At 36.0% G+C, this 22,006-nt stretch overlaps 1 protein-coding gene and 1 long non-coding RNA gene across 2 annotated transcripts; one reads left to right on the top strand and one right to left on the bottom strand.

Annotated features, from left to right (window-relative positions):
• Positions 1-11,663: 11,663 nt before the first annotated feature.
• LOC140156370 (uncharacterized) lies at positions 11,664-13,818 on the top strand. The gene is made up of 3 exons (XR_011859539.1): positions 11,664-11,773; positions 12,207-12,288; positions 13,655-13,818. It is a non-coding gene; the product is annotated as an uncharacterized lncRNA (long non-coding RNA).
• Positions 13,819-16,862: 3,044 nt separating this feature from the next.
• Positions 16,863-17,933, bottom strand: LOC140157855 (rhodopsin, GQ-coupled-like). Its single transcript, XM_072181103.1, has one exon. It carries the CDS (start codon positions 17,931-17,933, stop codon positions 16,863-16,865), a length of 1,071 nt encoding a protein of 356 aa, XP_072037204.1.
• Between the last annotated feature and the right edge of the window lie 4,073 nt (positions 17,934-22,006).

Genomic DNA, 22,006 nt, shown 5'->3' with positions numbered 1-22,006 from the left:
TTAGGAGCAAACCCCCTTCTGAACGATGTTTTCGAAGAAACGACCCTTCGAAATAAAAGTCTTTCGGAACAAAAACCACTTTTCATTTATGGATCAATGACCCTTCTGATATTAATAACCTTTTAGAGTACAACCTATCGTTTTATCAAATTATCATTAGGATCAAGCCGTTCGGAATAAGATATTTTCGAAAACAAATCCTTCGGAACAAAAACACTTAGGAATATGGACCTGAACCCGTGTGCAATGGCTGGTATTGTTTTGGTTTGATATGCAATCTAATATTGCTACACCCTGTTTGCTTTACCGCCTTTATACATCTCATTCTAAAAGCAAATAGTTAGACACTTTTATAAAAAGATTAACCATTAAATCTTGAAACCATTTTTTCAAAATATTTGGTATCGAATGTACACGACTTCTGTTAAAAAAATGCCCGAAATTGCATTTATTGTTTGGTTTAACGGCCAACATAACAACTACCGCTGTGTTTTGGAGTTTTAGGAGCTACTTTTGATTAGAAAAACTTGTTGAGACTTATTCATGATACTGATATACATGGAAGCATCAGCAAACACTCATGTACAACGAAACACACGAAGCACATTTTATGAAGACCTCGAGACTAAATGAGTATCCGCGTAGCCAGCCTGTTGTTGTTTGTCTGTTGCAAGCCGGGTTGAACATGAAACTTTCGCCCGTTCATGTTCAATTTGGAATTTGATTGAATATTACTCGAGAAAACCTCATTCATTCTTCAAAATTCAGGTTTTACTTTTAAAATCTCAGCCCTTTACAGTTTGCACCCCTGTATCCACTGTTTAGTACTTAGTACTTACCGGGTTTGATCTCGGTAGCAACTGTAGTCAAACGTTTTTGGCAATATAAAAGAACCGATGAGAATCCACTGCAGTAAGTTGAAAGCGAAAGAGTCGTCAGGGGTTTAACGCGATTATTCTCAATGTCGAGCTGCCTATGATTGAAAATCCAATAAGCAGGGGCTATCTTGGCACGTTCGTGCAGTGAGATTAAAAATCCGTGCAGTGAGAATGAAAAATCAGTGCTTAACATATTTTTGTGCCATTTAAATTTCAGTTCGTCAAATGACAATGAAATTAATTTCTTCCGCGAAGTAAAATCGAGTCGCATATCCTATGTCAAAATGATATTTAGTAGTATTCCTCTCAGCAGTAAAAGATACGTAATAATATATTATCTTATTCGACCACAAATGGCCTTACAACGCTTCTGGTATGCTCTGCTTCTCCCTGCATTTTTGGTTGGGAATTCATCTGTATTAGAGCACAGGCTTACTGACCGAGGGCAGGGGTGCAAGTTTCTCCTGGCTTGAAACACCGGGATAAAATCCCTCGGGTCCGTGGATAACGATTGAAAAATATAGACTGGGCTTTTGGCACTGAGAATAAGCGGATTCTGTAGATAACAGAGGGGGTTCAGGACTTTAGCATATTTCCAGATGATGGTGGATGCGATATCGCTATTTTTGACGTCGCCATTGGATTAACACATAATCATGAAATCTTCACAAACAATTCTAAATTTGTTATGTGGTGTCAAAGCAAAATTATCTTACTCTAAAACCGTTGGGGTTCTGCAAAGTACCCCACTGCAAGTATGTTAATTGTCCATTTATAATCGCTAACCGTGTATTGTGAATGGGGCTGTCAGCCCTGTATCTTCGCCAGCCTCGTACGTCCGTGTTGCGTGTCCTATGCCGCCTGCATATTTCCATAGGCCATAATTATGTACCGTTCCATTATCCAGAGAAGGAACCGAACCGTGACTGTGGGACAGTCTAGGGCAAAATTGATCAACATTTGATGTGCATCATAGGCGACAGAGTGGGGTGAGGGAAGTACAGTGAGACACGTTCCCTAATTTTCCATGGGGACGTACATTCCTAATAGAAGAAAAATTCAGGCAGTAATTGCCCTGTGCATCTTCCTATTTAGTCCAAAACACGGTGTTTTGAGGCCAAAATAGAGTTAAATTACAACATTTTGGCCCATCAATTACCAAACTTTACCTTCATTTTGTGTTAAAATTGTCTGAAATTGAATATTTTTTTCGCGCGAAAATTGTCCACTTAAACCTAAAGCCGGCGCAAAATATACCGCCACTGATGTGCATGTTCCTCTGTTCCGGTTTGAGCCGCGTTTTTACGAAACACGCATATATCCTGGTAAAGTCATTTTAGTACGTGTAGCAGGTCAGTAGGGTCAATTTAGCCTCCCTGGAAGAGAGTCAAAAAGCAAGGACTGTATTGTCATGTAGGCCTGATAATAGAGCAAATTGGTAACTCATTTGGCCAATATCAGGACAAAATCTACAAACAATATAGTGTAGTAGATCTGGATTTCTTCTTTTCACGATTTTAGAAAAATGTATAACAAAAATTTGCTTTGATTGGTGAGAAAAAGGCTTAGCAATGGCAAAAGTGTGCTTTCCTTTGGCCCGTTTTAGGCCACAATAATTGTCCTCGTGTGGCAAACTTTATCATTGAAATTGAAATTTGTCCCGAGAAAGTATAATTTTAGTAGCGGGTTAGCGAAGTAGTCTACGTGAGGTTACAAATGTATCACCATGAGTGAATTCAACATAATAATTATTTATTTTTATATAACGCATTGGGCTATTACAGAAATTAACGGTACCTACCCTATAGAAGACATGGGAATCCCAAAATAAAAAAAGTTTGATTTACGAGGTCAGATGTGTCAAATTTGTCTTCTATAGGGTATGTGCCGTTAATTTCTGTAATAGCCCATAGAGAGCAGGGTCACGTGACACAAAACTTCGGACGCTCTGAGAGGTTGCATATCAATCTTCTGTCACAGTTCCATAACAGAGATTCAAGAGTGAAGCTAAAGCAGCAGGCAGTTAAGTTAAGTTATTAAGCATATATAAAGATTTTAAAAAACGAGTTTGAAGAAAATTTATCTTCGAGTCCCAATTTTTTTTATTGAGAAAAAAACAGTTTTGTGATTTTTCTTCCATAGATGACAATGTTAAAAATATTTTTGTTTTTATCCGTTTGTCAAAATGGAAACTCGGATGGCTTTCAAAATAGAGTACCACGTGCCCACGGATATGATGATTGATATAAAAAAAAGTTTGAAATTGACAACCAAAATCCGTAATATTTTTCATTTTATACCAAGAGAGATTTTCCAATTCAGAACAAAATATTTGATGTGCATTTTACGAAAAATGTCAATTTTAAGCTGTTGAAATCCAAAACGGAAACAAATTTCGTTCCTTCAGGTTGCAAGAGATACGATGTGCATATAAATGGTCAAAGAGTGTGCTTTTCTAGCACTTTGGAGAAAATCATATTTTCAAATTAATGCAGATATCCCGTTTTGTCGGTTGCGCAGGTCTATACATCTTTAAACATTGGATATTGATAAACTAATGATTGATGGTCGATAATCGATAATTGATTATCGATAATCGATAATCGATAATCAATTAGCGATAATTAATTCCCCGCACAAACCCCCCCCCCCCCTACCCAGAAGGAAATCATCCTTAGCGATTCCCAGTTTTGTCGGTTGCGTAGGCCTATAAATTTTTCAACATTGAATAATTGTTAAATGATTGATTATCGATTATTGATTATCTATAATCGATAATTGATTATCGATAATCAATACCCCCCCCCCCCCCCCCCCCAGTATCCACAAGGATATCATCCTTAGCCATTTGAACATGAGAGTCTGTTTCATCATTTGCACTGATGATATGCACTTAAATTGTATGTAGCTGGAATGAAAAGCCGACGATCAATTGAAAATGTTGACCTTTCATATTGAAGAGTAAATTTTTTCCTCATCTTACCTATTTTTTTGGTGTGTTTTGGGGGAAACTCCATATCTTCAATACGAAATGTCAACATTTTCAATTGATCGTCGGCATTTCATTCCAGCTACATACAATTTAAGTGCATATCATCAGATATAATAAAGTTTACTTCGAGGACTGTTAAATATCAACAAATATCAATTTTTAATAATTTGCCATCAAATGTGTATTATATCGCGAATTTCAAAAAATCAAAATTATTTGATATGAGAAGGACATTCTTCGTATTCAGAATGTAATTCGATATGTCTGATGTGCTCTCATGTCCCACAAAAACTGTCCAAACGCCCATACCCCATCCCTTAAACCGTGTCATTTAAAAATACAACAAAATTAAACAAGAAAAAGGCAAAACGCATGGAACTAAACTAAACAATTTTGAACCAATGTGTTTTGAAATTACTTTTGAAGTGTGGAAGAGATGAATATGATCGATGTAATGTGAACCTGAAGTTTGTTCCACAGAAAGGGTGCAGCATTACAGAGCTGACTTGCCATTAAGTTTAGTTTTACCCCTTGCTGGAGAAGGGATCGGCCAGGATTGAATGTGATTAAAAGATCAGCAATATAAGATGGTATCAGACCATTTTAAGGCGGGAGTAATGGAAGAGAACATGGACCTTTTCCGACTTCATTATTTCTAAATTTAAACAAAAATGTTCAGTTTTTTAATAAATCATAAAAATGCACTTTGTGCCCCAAATTGTGTATGATATTGTGAAAAGTGAACTCTAAGAAATCGACGATTTAGTAAACAAAGATGTTAAATTATATGCACAAAACATCTTTACATTTTAAAACGGTAAGACTGTTATGCTTGCCAAAGCTGTATCTGGCACATGATCTTAATTTGCACCATTTTGCATTAATAAATCCAAAATGTATGCTTTTAGTAATCCAAAATGGCAGTTTGACTGCAAATCGTTGTTTTATTTACACACATTTGCTGGCTGTAACGGCCATGGACGAAAGAGGAAAACAGACCGCGTTCAAGCAGCCAACGTCTCAGCATCGCCCGATAATGAGGGCCGATTGTCCCATGAACAGTGTACTTCGGGTATATTTATAAATGCGCTTTTAGAAATTCGCACGTGACATCTACAAGTCGACATACCATAGTCAACGATGTAAAGTACCCGGATATACACAAACTCCACATGCAAAAGTATAGACGAAAATGACAGGTCGCAAGGAAAATTGTCCCTGCAAAATAGTGGCATTTATTGCAAAGGGTAAAATAATTTGAAAGATGAACTATTTATCTGCGTTTTCCATTACGGAAAAAAATAATTAACGACGGAAAAGCTAGATATAGCTGATATAAAAACTTATTTCATTGTTTCCGTATTAAATGGGCGTGCCAATTGGTCATATCGATGACGTAATGGGATACCTACGGGCATTAAGGTCAGAACTGTGTAGCTGCCGATGATGTTATTTGACAGGCCTAATGTTTGCACGTAAGGGCAGGAAACTTATGGGGCTGTCATTTTCTTCGGAAGGGGGTGGGTCATGAATATATTGGGGGTCATAGAATTTTTATACCAAAAATAGTCACTTACAATCAAAATGTGTACACAATTTTAAGTTATGTAATGGGAAAAAATGAATTTTAAACTGCTCATATACGGCCGTTTAAGATACCTAAAGAGTGTAGTTTATCTGTTGTTATTAATTAACTTTAGCGCATGGGACATTTTGAAGGTGTTTTTGACACCATAGAATATAAAAACTAGTAATTTGATTAATAAAATTCCTCTATGATATATAGGGAATGTTGATGAGGTATGGGGAATGTTGCGGAGGTTTCAAGAAACATCAAGGCTGCAAGCCCGATAGGGCTGAGGCCGGAAACACCCATAGCAAGTTCCAATATATAATGCCAAGGATTCTCGAGTACTAATATACTATAGGATAAGCCACGTAAAAATGTGTGCCGAAATAGAGCAGTGTGGTATTGTAAAATATAATGAAGTTCAAGTACAAAACAATGGTGAAAATGATATTTCATTTAACAATGATACAGATGAGACTGTTTTTAAATTCAATGCACACAATAATGATGCAAATAATGATGTACATGTACTGGATAACGATGCAGAGTGTGTTTATGTTAATGAAGTTCAGGTAAAAAACAAGAGTAAACATGATTATAGTGTTATTTCATCTAATAATGATATTAATGTAACTGGTTTATTTATTTCATCTAGTCATGATATAAGTGAAACGAGAACACAATCTATAAGTGTGTGTAGTAATGACATTGAAGTTGAAGCAAAAATAGTTTTCAACATGGTCATGAGTTTATTCCATCTAGTAATGATACAGATGAGACTGGTTTAGCTGTTTCTTATAACAATGACACAAGTGAAACTGAAACAGAATGTGATATTACATGTGTATATGAATTTGATGTTGAAAACAGTAAAAGTAATCATGTTATTTCATCCAATAATTATGCAAATGAAACTTGTTATAATTGTATTGTATCCAATAATGATGTAATTGATAACGATGAGACTGGTTTAGCTGTTTCTTATAACAATGACACAAGTGAAACTGAAACAGAATGTGATATTACATGTGTATATGAATTTGATGTTGAAAACAGTAAAAGTAATCATGTTATTTCATCCAATAATTATGCAAATGAAACGTGTTATAATTGTATTGTATCCAATAATGATGTAATTGATAACGATGCAGAGTGTGTTATTGTTTATGGTAATGAAGTGCAGGTAAAAAATAATAGTCATCATGATTATAGTGTTATTCCATCCAATATTGATATTAATGTCACTGATTTATTTATTTCATCTAGTAATAATACAAGTGACACTGGAACAGAGTGTATAACTGTGTGTGATAATGACTTTGAAGTTCAAGCAAAAATACTTGTCAACATGGTCATGAGGTTATTCCATCAAGTAATCACATTAATGATACAGAAAAAGAGTGTGCTATTACACATGTAAATGAAGTTCATGTTAAAAAACCGTAATATTAGTCATGTTATTTCATCCAATAATAATGATACAGGTGATACTGAGAATACAAATGAGTATTTACAACTGCAAGATGGTAAAATCCCTGCTCTAAAAAGCAAGGGTATAAAATTTGCCCATCTAAATATTTGTAGTCTTGTCAGTAAAATTGACGAATTTAGATACATGTGTGGTCATACATTCGATGTTATTGGTGTAAATGAAACTTTGTGTGACTCGACAATCAGTGATGAAGAAGTGAAATTAGATGGTTATAATATATTGAGATGTGATCGTAAAAGAGATGGAGGAGGTGTCGCTGTTTTTATTAACAATAATTTCACTTTTAAAAGAAGAGATGATTTATGTGACAATACTGTTGAATGTATTTGGGTTGAGGTTACTCCACCTCACATGAGTTCAATCTTAATTTGTGCAGTGTATAACCCAGACGGCAAAAACAACCTGTTTTCAAACAAACTGTCTACCATGCTTTCAAATGCGTCTGTTGAGAATAAAGAAATCGCATTGCTTGGTGACTTCAATTGTGATGTTTCAATTGGTGTAAATTGTAAACAAACTAATGACTTAAAATTTGTTTGTAACATGTTTCAATTGCAGCAATTAATTACGGTTCCAACTCGTGTTACACCTACGAGTAGGACAATCATCGATTTATTTTTTACCTCAAAAGGTGAACTGTATAATGAGAGTGGTGTTATACAAACCTCCATCAGTGATCATTATATGATTTATGCAGTGCGTAAAGCAAGGCCTATAAAAATGGCCACAAGTCAATTAATTACCGTTGTTTCAAAGATTTCAATGAACAAATTTTTGTGAATGATCTTTACAAACAGCCATGGTTTGATATTACTAAACATGATAATATTGATGATGCGTTGAAATTGTGGGATAAAATGTTTTTGATGTCGTAAATAATCATTTACCTAAGAAGGTTAAACGTGTTAAGACCTCTCCATCTAAATGGCTAAGTGCCGAGATTAAGAAAGAAATGTGGAAGAGAGATTCTCTCCACCGACAGGCAGTTAAGTCAAATAACAGTTCTGATTGGAAGGCATACAAAACTGCCCGCAATAAGGTAACTAGTCTTATAAGATCTGCTAAGACTGAGTATTATAAAGAATTGATCAGTCAAAATTGTAATGACTCGAGCAAACTTTGGCAGTCTCTTAAAAGAGTCCTCCCATCAAAGAGAACTTGTAAGCCATCTTCCATCGTGTTTGAAGGTAATGTTTTAACATCTGATGATGATATATCAAATGGTCTTAACACGCATTTTGCAAATGTTGCAACTAAATTGATTAATGGTCTCGATAGTACAAATACGAGTAATGATAATGATCAAAAAAGAATGATAATTTTATGTTCAGGTCCATCCTTGACTTACCTCTCATATCACCTGATTTTGTTGATAAGGAAATTCGTAAAATGAGTGCAACCAAGGCAACTGGTCTTGATGACTTAAGCTGCAGAATTCTAAAGTTAGCTCGTCCTGCAATAATTGAGAGTTTAACATACATTCTAAACCTTTCTTTATCAACAGGCGTGTTCCCATCTGCATGGAAAGAGGCTAAAGTTATTCCGTTGCACAAAGGTGGTGATCTTGATGACACAAACAACTACAGGCCTATATCTATCTTGCCTGTTGTCAGTAAAATTATTGAGAGGGCCGTTCACAATCATGTGTATTCTTATGTATCGCAACATGAAATTCTTAATGAGCACCAGTCTGGTTTTCGTCCTGGGCATTCAACAGAATCAGCCCTTGTTGATATGGTGGACGACTGGCTCTCTAATATCAATTCTGGTAAAATGACGGGCATGGCCCTTATTGATTTAAGGAAGGCGTTCGATACCGTGAATCATGATATTCTGATTAATAAACTTCACGATATTGGAGCATCAAACAACACCCTCAATTGGTTTAAATCCTATCTGAGTGGCAGAATGCAAAGAGTGTCGTTTAACGGAGTAGTTTCAGATACATTACCCATTAATACAGGTGTTCCACAAGGCAGTATCCTTGGCCCACTTTTGTTTATAATTTTTATCAATGATATGCCTAAAGTAATAAAACATGGTAAGATTTCTATGTATGCTGATGACACTACATTGTATGTCAATGAAAATGATGTTAACATTATGTCAAATAAGCTTACGGAGGATCTTGAGGCGATAACTAAATGGCTGCATAAAAACAAGCTTTTCCTCAATACAAATAAGACTAAAGTAATGTTATTAGGCAGTAGTGCAAGATTACGTAAAGTGGATGAAGATTCTTTTTCAGTAATTGTTAATGGTTGTAAACTAGAGAGAGTTAACAAGGCTAAATGTTTAGGTGTTTTAATTGATGATGAATTACTGTGGCATAAGCAAGTAAATTGTGTTATTCAGAAATTGTTCTGTAAAATATCTCTTTTAAGACGTCTGAGCACATTTCTTGATAGTAACACCCTTAATATCTTGTACAAGTCATTGATTCAACCCTGTTTTGACTATTGCTGTGTTGTATGGTTTGGTCGATATGAAAATGATGTACACAAACTCAATGTCTTACAAAACGATGTGCTAGAATTATTTTGAGCGTTAATTCCCAAACCTCGTCTAATGTTATGTTTCCAGTATTAGGATGGAATTCACTGTATGATCGTTGTAAATATTTTAAAGCACTGCTGATGTTTAAATCTTTAAATGGCCTGGCGCCATCATATCTTTCTTCCAAATGTAAATATGTATCTGATAATCATGGCATTCATACAAGACAAGCTGCAGCTGGTCTGCTAGCGTTGCCACCTTGCTCTAATGGTAATGATACCGAATATTTTAAATTTTCTTTCTCGTACAGTGGTGTTGAGGTATGGAACAAAATTGATTATGATGTTAGGAACGCCTCAAATGTACAATGTTTTAAGAATATGTATAAGTTTAAGCAATGAAGTACTTCCAATGGTTTAAGCCGGGGGTTTAAGCTATAATATGATGTTATTAGTGGTTTCATATGTATTTAACAGTGTATTTATATAATAGAGATGTTCAATTGTTTGGGTTTTTTTGGTCAAATAATTGTTCCTCTAGTTGGTGCTATATTATTTTGTCATGCTGGTTTGATTTGATATGTGTTAATAATTTTTGTTGTATTATATGTAATTTTAAATTTCTGTTGTGCAATTGTTATATGATGCAGGGCCCCGTGTAAGAACAGCATTTTTGCTGATCGGGTTACCCTGGGTAAATATGATGTAATAAATAAATAAATAAATAAATAAATAAGCCACTCGTTTGCGCAAATGAAGTCAGTCATTCAGCCTATGCGCGATAATGCATGTGATGGCATAGTACCCCTGTACGTGTAGGAGTGTATCACCTGTGGAAGAGATGATGCATGTTTACGTCATCGTTTCAAAAAAATTAAATGGCGAAAAAACGGCGAACATTTGGTCGAATCTTTCCATTACTATCATATCGTGAAAAACCAAATAGCTGAGGAGTTAGCTCAATATGCTAGGAAAATATTCTCTTCGATGACCCCATGACGAGACTGGCTAAATAAGCTGTATTTTTGTTGGAAAGGGTCCGAATAATTGGCAGTCGATGGGCGCCATCTTGGAAAAATTTAGGGTACCAAACTACCCAAAAACTGTCAATCAACATAATAGGGTACCAAACTACCAAAACTGTCAATCAATTACTTTGGTACCGAGTTTGGTACCAAACTCCCTAACAACCGTCACTCAAACTGCCGATATGTCAATCAAACTGTACAAGGATTGAATACGAGTGTCACGGCCCTGATAATGCACGCAAGAAAGCAAGAGTAACGTTAATGTAACGTTGGCCAACAGAGGGCGTCAATATACTCATCCAAGACTACTCTATATAGTCAGTTTAGATCCATATGTGTACTGACTATATACAACAGTTTGGTTAGGAGACCAAGTTGCGTATTCATATAAAAGATTAAAGATTTTGTATAGAGCAATTTGCAGCCAGTATATGGTTCAAAATCAAATGCATATCTAAAATGTTGAAGGTATACCATCCAAACTAACCTTAAGGGAAGGGGTATGAGCGTTTGGACAGTATTTATTGTGGGACATTAGAGCACATCAGACATATCGAATCGCATTCTGAATACGAAGAATGTCCTTCTGATATCAAATAATTTTGATTTTTTGAAATTCGCAATGTAATACACATTTTATGGCAAATCATTAAAAATTGTTATTTTTGATATTTAACAGTACTTGAAGTAAACTTACTTTATAAATCTGATGATTTATACTTAAAGTGTATGTAGGTGGGATGAAAAGCCGACGATCAATTGAAAATTTTGACCTTTCGTATTGAAGATATGGATTTTTTCTCAAAAAACACAAAAAAAATAGGTCTTTTGGGGGAAAAAATCTATATCTTCAATATAAAAGGTCAACATTTTCAATTGATCGTCGGCTTTTCCTCCCAGCTACATACACTTTAAGAATATGTCATTAGATTTATAAAATTTATTTCGAGGACTGTCAGGCCTATATATCAAAATTTGAAAAATATCAAATTTTAATAATTTGTCATAAAATTTGTATTATATCGTGAATTTCAAAAATGAAAATTATTTGATATCAGAAAGACATGCTTCGTATTCAGAATGCAATTTGATACGTCTGAGGTGCTCTCATGTCCCACAAAAAATACTGTCGAAAGGCCATAAACGCTCATTCTAGATCCCTTAAGAAAACTATTTTTACAGATATCTAACGTACCTGTTGAGCATCGATAAGTAATGCCGACCATGCCAATGTCCTCTCAGGTGTGTTAGCTAATGAAGTTGGTACTGAGTTGGCTTGGAACTTCTTTTGGCAGCATTTTGATGATATTCTTAGAATGTGAGTATTTTACCACCCCCAAACACCCAACTACCGCCGTTGCTGCTGCCACCACTGTACCAATACCAACACCGACGACTCCTCTTCCTCCTCAGCATCGCCATCACAATTTAATTTATATTATAGCAGTGTCATTATTGTTTGTTATTTTTATATTTTTTAAATTTATAATTGTATATATATTAGTAGTTTAAAAAATCAATCTTAAACAATTGACATAAATAATCACAATATTGTCTTTCGATTTCCTGGGGCTCCTTCCGGCTTACCCCTACATGTATTGACTTTAATCATTTAATATAAATTTAATATAAAACGCAAAATCTTTCGAAAAATGTATTTATCATTATATTTCATATAAAATATAACAAATAAGTACTTCTGTTTCAATACTTTGACTTTGACTGGACTTCTCTTTTGATGTTTATTTCAGCCATAGTGAAAATGTGTTTAGTGTTAAAACCATGGCAACAAGTTTAACAGCAACATTAAATTCGAACACACAGCTATCACAGGTGAGAGCGACATCATATCACAGAATCTAAATCACGAAAATTTGTTATGTAAAGTTGAGGGTAGTATTGGTTTAGAAAATGACGGAGTGTTGGAAAGTAAGGTCACTAGACACTTCGACCATTCTTAAATTAAATTATACCCATGACGGGTCAGTTACCCTCCAGTATGTTTTTTAATAATTGCCATAAAAATGTTTTTGATATCGCCAATTTCAAAAAGCAAAAATACCTGATATCAGAAGGACATTCCTCGTATTCAGAATGCAATTCGATATGTCTGATGTGCACTCGTTTTCCACAAAAAAAATCCTGCGCAGATGTTGATATTCTATCCATTAAGTTAAACCAAACTATTATGCTAACCAATTATAAGCTACTAGTAAGTTGTATTTATAAGAAATGACCGTGGACAGAGTGGCAAATGAATGAAATATCAAATAGCAAAGTGTCAATGCACCAACACAAAATATCAATCAGCAAAGATAAGATAGCCAAACTTCAGTGATACGTTTGTGAAGGTTGTCATTCATCCAGGTATAATCAAAATTAGATTCTTTAAACTGTTCAATTGGACTCACGGTTTTGAGAGGAAACGGTTTCACTCCTTAGTGATCTTAGACAGGGAGCGCAGGTGGTACAAAAGGGGAGTCAAGGAAGCGATCTATGTCAAGAAAGAACAGCCTTCACTCAACAGGGGAGGCGGCCTGCGTCACAATTTGGCGGGGGCCTACAATTCTGTTATTAAGCCCATTCCAAAGAAATTTGGCTCTAATTCTACGACCTCTGGCAACACCATCTCGCCACTGGTCAGTGTCCAATTGCCGACAGACCAACAGACGGCCTGAAGATGGCACCTATGATAAGGTGTGAAACCGTTGCCTCTCAAAAGAATCTAATTTTGTATTCAAACTTCAGTGAAATAACGATTGAAGTTGCTTCTGCTGAAACTTATTTCACTTTACATACATGGAACTTAAGGGGGTACTACACCCCTCGATAAATGTGTGTCTATTTTTTCATTTTTCTCAAAAACTAATAACACAGTGGTAACAAAACTTATGTATATTATAGGGCAAGGAATCAATTACTACACTGGAATTTCAGTGACCCAAGACAAGCGGTTTGTTATTTATGATAAGAAATAAGGTACCGCTAGCATGTACCTCGTTTCCTATCATATATACTGAACCGCTTGTCTTGAGTCACTGAAATATCAGTGTAGTAATTGGATTCCTTGCCCCAAAAATATGTATAACTTTTGTTACCAGTGTGTTATTATTTTTTGACAAAAATGCAAAAATAGTCACAAATTTACCACAGGGGTGTAGTACCCCCTTAATGCTTATTAATTTTGATTTTGATCCAGCTGAAATCTAAACTTCGTGAGAACTCTAACCAAGAGGCAGCGCAGAGGACGTTCACACAAGGCGTGGAAATAACAGAGGCAAATATAAGATGGATGCAAAGGAATTATGACACCGTAGAAATGTGGCTTAAACAACATATAACCGATGGAAAATGAATATGTTAGTGACTGAAGACGGGTGTGGTCTTATTTATTGCAAATATTTTCACAACGGATCGATTTGATCTTAGAAGTTCACAATATCAACTAGTGGCAAATGGTGGTCATAGACCACAAACCTAGCTGGGGCGTGTTGGTGTTGTGGAGGTATCTGACCACTGCAAAATGTTCCAAATATGTTCCCCTGGTCATGAGGTTTGTTGTCACCGAGTTTGAGTCCCGTACTCCTTACAGATGTCCAGAAAATGCAATTTTAAGATTTTATCTCAGATGATCTTTGACCTGACCCCTGCAAAATGTTCCAAAAATGTTCCCCTGGTCATCAAGTTTGTTGTCACCAAGTCTAAGCCCGTACCCCTTACAGATGTCCAGAAAATACATTTCTAAGATTTGACCTCTGTATGACCTTTGACCTGACCCCTGCAAAATGTTCCCTGGTCATGAGATTTGTTGTCACTGAGTTTGAGCCCCATACCCCTTACAGATGTCCAGAAAATGAAATTATAAGATTTGACCCCAGATAACCTTTGACCTGACCACTGCAAAATGTTCCAATATGTTCCCATGGTCATTAAGTTTGTTGTCAGCGAGTTTGAACCATGTACCCCTTACAGATGTCCAGGAAATGCATTTCTTAAATATGACCTCTGCATGACCTTTGACCTGACCCCTGCAAAATGTTCCCTTGGTCATGAGATTTGTTGTCACTGAGTTTGAGCCCCATACCCCTTACAGATGTCCAGATAATGCAATTGCAAGATTTTACCCCCTTAATGACCTTTGACCCCAATTCTGTGTGCAAGTGATGAGCGCTGGGTAAAGCCGATGCACATGTGTATGTGACGTCATTGTGCTATGTAATATGTGGCAGAAGAAGAATTTTGAAGGTATTTGGTTAAAAAAAAAAAATGCCCCTTTAATGACCTTTGATCCCAATTCTGTTTGCAACCTATGGGCACTGGATATAGCCGATACATATGTGCAAGTTACGTAATTGTAGGGTGTAACATGTAGGAGGAGAAGCATTTTGAAGTTTGTTGCCAGAAGAAGAAGAAGAAGAAGAAAGAAAGAAGAATCGGATAGCAAAACAGTACCTAGCTCGGGGGGTTGAAAACCCCCCAGCTAGGTAAGAAAACAAATGTTTCCAAATGCAGAGTAACAAATCATGCTCCAGGGCTGAACTCCAGAATGGCCCACACCAGTTACGTTTACGTGTAGCTTTCGACTCGTCACAAAAGTAGATATGAATTTCACGACTACATTAGATACTCCAATATTGCCATAGGTCTATGGGTTACTAATTTAAATGGTGGCTCTGAAAAAGGACCTGTGACTTCATTACTTAGTACGAATATGATTAGTGGTGAAGTAACAAAACAACAGTATAGTAAACTTTAGTAACTCTATCTATTTTATTTAAACATTTTGTGATATACTCCCAGCAAACAAAAATGTTCTTATAACGTTATAAACGTGTTATGAACGCGTTTGGGTTTTATTCTGCTTGTTTCAGATTATGCGAGTTGTAGCCACTGCTGGATGCCGGTGCTTAACAATCAAATCTATTCGGCACTTCACGAAAATATAATGCACTATCACGAAATTGAATACCTGAGTGGAAGAAGGGGCCAACTCCATCAAAACTGTTTTTGAGATATTAGGAAAAAACTTAATATTTGGAAAAGTTTTATAGACAGAATGTTTTCATCTTCAGGGGACCTTTAATACATGAACATACAGAACTACATACATTCGAAATCATATATGATGTTGCTATGGCAACGGCGAACGGTACAGGTCTTAATACGAGCTGGAGTTGGGCCCTTTTTCCACTAATATACCGCAAGTGCCAGTTCCGTAAGCAGATGTGTTATCAATAGCTACAGAAATTGGGAAATTATCCATTAATTGCTCAAGTAGAAGCATGTATTATGTTAGCAAAAAAGTTTATTGTTAGTGAAAAGCAGATTTCATGGATGAACACAATTCCTCTTTAACCCAATATTTGTGGAAGAAGTGCCCAACTCCATGGAGTTGGACCTTTCTTCCATGAAAACCACGTGGAACACTATTTAGAGAGTGGATTTTCGCTCATCTTTCACACAAAAGGAAGCACAGTCTGCTGGCAATAAAATGCTGGGTCTAAGTCATTTTTGTAAAATTGGAGTTGGGCCCTTCTTCCACTCAGGTATTCAATTAATTGTCACTTCACTCCACAGCAACACTTCACTGACATCAGTGGCGTAGAGTGGGTCATCACATGGGGAGGGGGGCACCGACCATGATTGGGGGGCACCAGATCTCATGGGGGACAAGCCATTTTTCGGCAATTTTCCAATTTTTTTTAAATTTCAGATCGATTGGGGGCACACCCCCATGCCCCTATGACTGACATGAATATGATATATGATAATGATATTGCTTACTCTTTGCTGATTGGTTGATTCTCTGGTGATTTCTACGAAACGCAGCCAGTGCTTAATGTTACTACAACAATAAGTTATCTTGCTTACCCAATGTTTTATCACAGTAATTGTCACTTTACTCACAGCAGAACAAAAGCTTCTTTACAGGAACGTGATACATGTATATTATTTAAATATCTGCTGCTGCTGCCCAATCTCAGATGCTGTTAAACGTATAGAGTTACCGTTGAATATCATTACTGCATCAGTTTTTATGCCTTTTGGCACAACACAAGAATATATTGTTCTCTATGAAAATGTCATTTCACAAAGCTACTCCATGGTGCCACTGCTACAGTGATTTCTTTTTGCTCACAAGAATATATTGCACTATCACAAAATACTTTGCTCAACAACACAAAAATTAATTAACTTCTCCTCTATCTACTGTCTCACTTGACCGTGGAGTTATTGAATTTAGCTCTCAAGCATATATCAAACAAATTTATTTATCCAGGTTTAATTATTAAATTTCGTGTCTTTTTCGTGATATATGCGCGCCAGTATGGTCTTGAGTAGCAGTGGCTATTTTTACTGCTATAAACCTGGCTTTTGGGTGCCCTGCCAGTAGTTAACGCGCGCGCCTATAGCTTGGTCGTTTTCTCTGCAGAACGTGAACTATCCACACCGCATAAATTATGATTGCATCCAGCAAATAACTCTTTCAACTCCTTACGATACTGATCATAACGAAAGGCATAGATAATTGGATTACATGCTGAATTCAAAATAGCCATAGTGACAGCAAACCCATATAATGGCCCATTGAAATCGATGTACCCTCCAAGATTATATTGTAAGAATAAGAAATTATCCGTCGACCAGCAGATAACATAAACAGCAAACACTGTAATGAGCGTGATAGTGACATTGCGGGTCTGCATGGATGCACTGGATGCAGCAGACTGTTTAAGGCCACTGTTTCCAGCAGTTCCCTTTGCTTTCGTGGTAATTGCCGCAGATACAGTAGGAATTTCCATTTTCTTCCGGCGTTTTCCGCGTTTCTGTAATTCTAACGCGATGCGAGTAAAACAAAACCCCATTATAATACATGGGATAAAGAACTGCCAGAGAAAGATCAGTACCCCTACTGCGGATTTAGTTGTTTCATTCCATGAATGGAATGCACATTCACCATTTTGGACTTCGACAACAGTAATGATCGCATGGATGACCTCCATGATTGGGCCAAATACCCACGCAAGAGCAGCCAGGACGAAAACCTTCTTGCGCGATAAGTTGTTAGCGTACAAAATAGGATGTAACACGGCAACGTACCTCTCCAAAGATATAGCCACTAGATTGAATGTAGAGACCGCGAAAAGGAAATACAAAATAAATCGACTTTGCCATAAGAAACAGTACAGATACCCTAGAATAGCGTTAGTCGGTACTGCAGAGACTATGTTCGTAATAGTCAAGATTACAAGAACCAGTGATGCCAAAAGGTCGACAATTGCTTGTGTAACAATTAGCATGTTGACTTTCTGGTCTTTCAATCGCACGGTAACGAGGCACACGGTAAAGTTACCGATCAAACCAATCAAGCCGGTGATGATATTTATAGAAGAAAATATTTTCTCTGATGTTGAATCAGGTTCTGGATCAAATGTGTTACCAGATATATTTTGCAGACCTCCACTTGAGTTGGCCATTGTTTCGACGTTAGCAATGGTTAAGTAATAGAGTCACGGTGTCTTTTCCCAGTAGAGGTCATTACAGTGTAAATCACTTTTGTTTAGTTTGGTATGGCGAACACCAAATTCTGGAATAATACAGGTGATACATATAATTATAATAAGAAAGCAATCGAAGGAACGTGCCAGACAAAACAGGACATTTGCAATTGTATAAACTCTCTTATAGTTATAGCACACAATTTGGAATACTTTTTTTTAATACAGGCTGTGCCAAAATGATTGATACCATCAAGTTTGATGTTTATTGTTCTGATTCCTTCAAATCAACTCCAGTTAGGTTTAGTGCTGATTCCAGCTGCATGGTAGGGTTAGAGGCGGGGATCCCGTCCGCTTACTACAGACTAGTTTCATCTGGTAGTACATATAATACGTATATCCGCCACTAAACGTAAAATTTACGTTATAGACAATATGGCAGCTTGGGTTGGACAATATGTAGGCCTAATCCCTACTTGACCTTGAAAATGGTTTAATTGGATGTGTTGACATCAAAAACCTAACATTACCAAAATAGGTTGAATCTAAAAGAATGAAGTTACAGCTAATAATAATATGAAATGTCGGCCATTTTGGACACAATCTTGAATGTCTCAAAACCCTCAATGGCAGATTACTTATTACCATCTTAAATTAAATCAAGTTAATTAAAGCAAGTTATAGCCACTTTGGCAGCTATATCAGCCATTTTGGATTTACCATCATGAAATCCCAACCTGGCCTTGAAAATGATTTAAAGTTGAATCTGAAGGAAGTTAAAGCCAATAATATAAAATGGTGGCCATTTTGGACACCATCTTGAATTTCTCAAAACCCTCAAGGGTGAGGAATTTTCACCCGGCGGATTCTGTAGCTATCAAAAAAAACTAAACTGAGCTCAAAAAGAAACTTATAATTTTTTACAACTTGTGAATCACAAGGTCATATCTTAAAATACTGTCAATCAAAATGAACCAAAATTACACACAGGATTACCTTAATACTCTACTCAAAACACATGTCAGTAACCAAGCAGTTGTCCAACTGACACAACAGCAAAATGCACTGTCATGGGACAGCTTCCTGGACTTCCTTCACTTTCACAGCCCAATATTTGGCACCCAGGACAAAAAATGAGAATGCACACAAGATCCTTGCACAGATGATAAAACGGTGCTGCTTTCTGCTTTTCATACACTTTTTTCATGAAACAGGGCTGGGCTGTGAATGTGGTCCAGTAAGCTGTCCCATGTCAGTGTATTTTGCTGTTGTGTCAGTTGGATAACTGCTTGGTTACTGACATGTGTTAAGAGTAGAGTATTGAAGTAAATCTGTGTGTAATTTTGGTTCAATTTGATGGACAGGATTTCAAGATATGACCTTGTGAAAAATTATAAGTTTCTTTTTGAGCTCAGTTTATATACAAAATTTCCAGCTCATATTTAAAAAAATCCAATATTTCTGCCAGACTAGCAGTATTTAACTAAATGATCTCTAATGAAATATTTCAATGAAAAGTACCAAAACAAGATTTTTTGTTGCACTTTGTTTAAAAACACCCTGGGTATTGTCTTGTAGAACTCATCTTCACAAACCACAGCATGGAATAATCCGTCCTTCTGGGTTTTTTTATTGGTTTTTTTTTTAATAATTCAGTTATTATGAGTAATACATGTTTATGTCAAGAAGGTGAAACATATTCGAAACTTTTGTTCACAACTGTATTAAAGATATTGGATTTAAACCAGCTTTAGTTTTAACGTAGTTGTTTTATAGTAGTACATGAAATGCTTGCAAAATAATCTTTATTACCCACAAGATCGAAAATATTCGTATTTATATTGTTTTGTCTAAAATTCGAATACATTTGACACGGATTTAGAAAGTACTTACCGATTTTTTACGGTCCCAGCTATCTTCTGGGTTTTTGACAAGAGTTTTGGCAAGCTAAGAAAACACAGGGCTTAACGCTATACTCCATAGGCAGTAGAGACAGCCCTATCTAAGAATACTCCCGATCTCAATATGAAGCTATATAATAGTACTAAAACTCCGCTATAAATAGTCCTATACTGATCTGACGAAAGATATCAACATCCGATGAATCTGAACAATAGAGTTGTGCAGATAGAATTCCTATAATGCATTATTATGGCGCTTACTTTCACTGGCGAATTTACGTTCAAATTTCGGTGTTCGTGTATATACCACTTTCACTCGTGCTGGGAGTAGAGCACTCTTGGTACTTAAACCACTACTAGGCCTAATGCTGGTTTGATACTTTCTGCCGCTTGCTGCTGAGCGGCATGACGCTTCATCATGCCGCTTGTACTTTTCTGCAAGCGGCATAAGCAAAATTATCGTCAGCAGCAGTATTAAGGGCTGGGGTATGAACGTTTGGACAGTATTTATTGTGGGACATTAGAGCACATCAGACATATAATTGCATTCTGAATACGAAGAATGTCATTCTGATATCAAATAATTTTGATTTTTGAAATTCGCAATTTAATACACATTTTATGGCAAATCATTTAAAATTGATATTTTGATATTTAACAGTACTTGAAGTAAACTTTATAAATCTGATGATTTATACTTAAAGTGTATGTAGGTGGGATGAAAATAGCCGACGATCAATTGAAAAATTTTACCTTTCGTATTGAAGATATGGATTTTTTTGCCCCAAAACACCAAAAAAAAATTAGGTCTTTTTGGGAAAAAAATCCATATCTTCAATATAAAAGGTCAAAATTTTCAATCGACCGTCGGCTTTTCCTCCCTGCTACATACACTTTAAGAATATGTCATTAGATTTATATAATTTACTTCGAGGACTGTTATATATCAAAAATTTGAAAAATATCACATTTTTATAATTTGTCATAAAATTTGTATTATATTGTGATTTTCAAAAAATGAAAATTATTTGATATCAGAAAGACATGCTTCGTATTCAGAATGCAATTCGATAGGTCTGAGGTGTTCTCATGTCCCACAAAAAATACTGTCGAAACGCAATAAACGCTCATTTTAGAGCCCTTAAAGATAAGAACAGCTACAAATAACATTATTGTCTTGTCCAAGAAGAACCCGACAAAAGATGCCGTGCAGAAAGTTAACTCAACATGCTGAAGATGCAACAAAATGGGGATGAAGAAGTAGATAAACAATAATTACAGACGGTGTGGGTGCAATAAAAACATCAAAGGAATATTAGAAGAAGAATGACTTAAGAAATTCAATAACCATGTTTCTGGTGCTGGAAAAGACAAGCATTCTAAATTATTGGTATGTTGGCAGCTTCTAACACAAAAGCAGACCTGCCAACCTACCAAAGTCAGAATGAGGGACATTGAGGCCAAAACCTTGCACATGTTCACAAACCAGATACCGCCAAAATCAAAGACTTGAGGTGTGCAATACTTTCAGAATTCAGGGAAGGTTTTGCAGATCTAAATTTATCACAATTGACTGAAGAGAATGATATATCAAAATTTTAAAGTGAAATTTGCATCATTTCTGCTGTTCTTACATTTAAATTTGCCATCACTGAACTTTCAGAAAACAGGACTGTCCCCCTTTTTCACTTTGGAAAACCCTCAATGAGGGACAGTTCCTCAAAATGAGGGACAGTTGGCAGGTCTGCAAAAGCAAAATGGTGCATTGTGGGATATGTTTAAAAAATATCTCAGAAAATGCAGGAAATGGATTGACGTTGGAACAACAATAGCCGAGAGTAAAATGAAATCAAGTATAGCTAATCAGGTTTGTTTACCTATGGTCAAATCATCTTTTTACAATCATATGATAAAATCTTTCCAATCAAGTATATTGAGCCTGTTTCTTGTTTTGTTACCTACATATTAATTGCATTATTGTACATGGCTGTGTTGAATATGTCCTTGATTAAGAAAGCAAAGTATTGAATTAATCTTGTTAATCTTGTTGATCTAAAAGTAATAACAGTGAAAAGGCATTCAACTGATGTTATTTCACCTATTATCAAATACCTTGTTTATTTATCATTTTTACCAGTATGCTCCCACTAT

This window comes from Amphiura filiformis, chromosome 7 (assembly GCF_039555335.1).
Source record: "Amphiura filiformis chromosome 7, Afil_fr2py, whole genome shotgun sequence".
NCBI lineage: Eukaryota > Metazoa > Echinodermata > Ophiuroidea > Amphilepidida > Amphiuridae > Amphiura > Amphiura filiformis.
The sequence above is the reverse complement of the archived record's forward strand: the minus strand, read 5'-3'. Positions and strand labels throughout refer to the sequence as shown.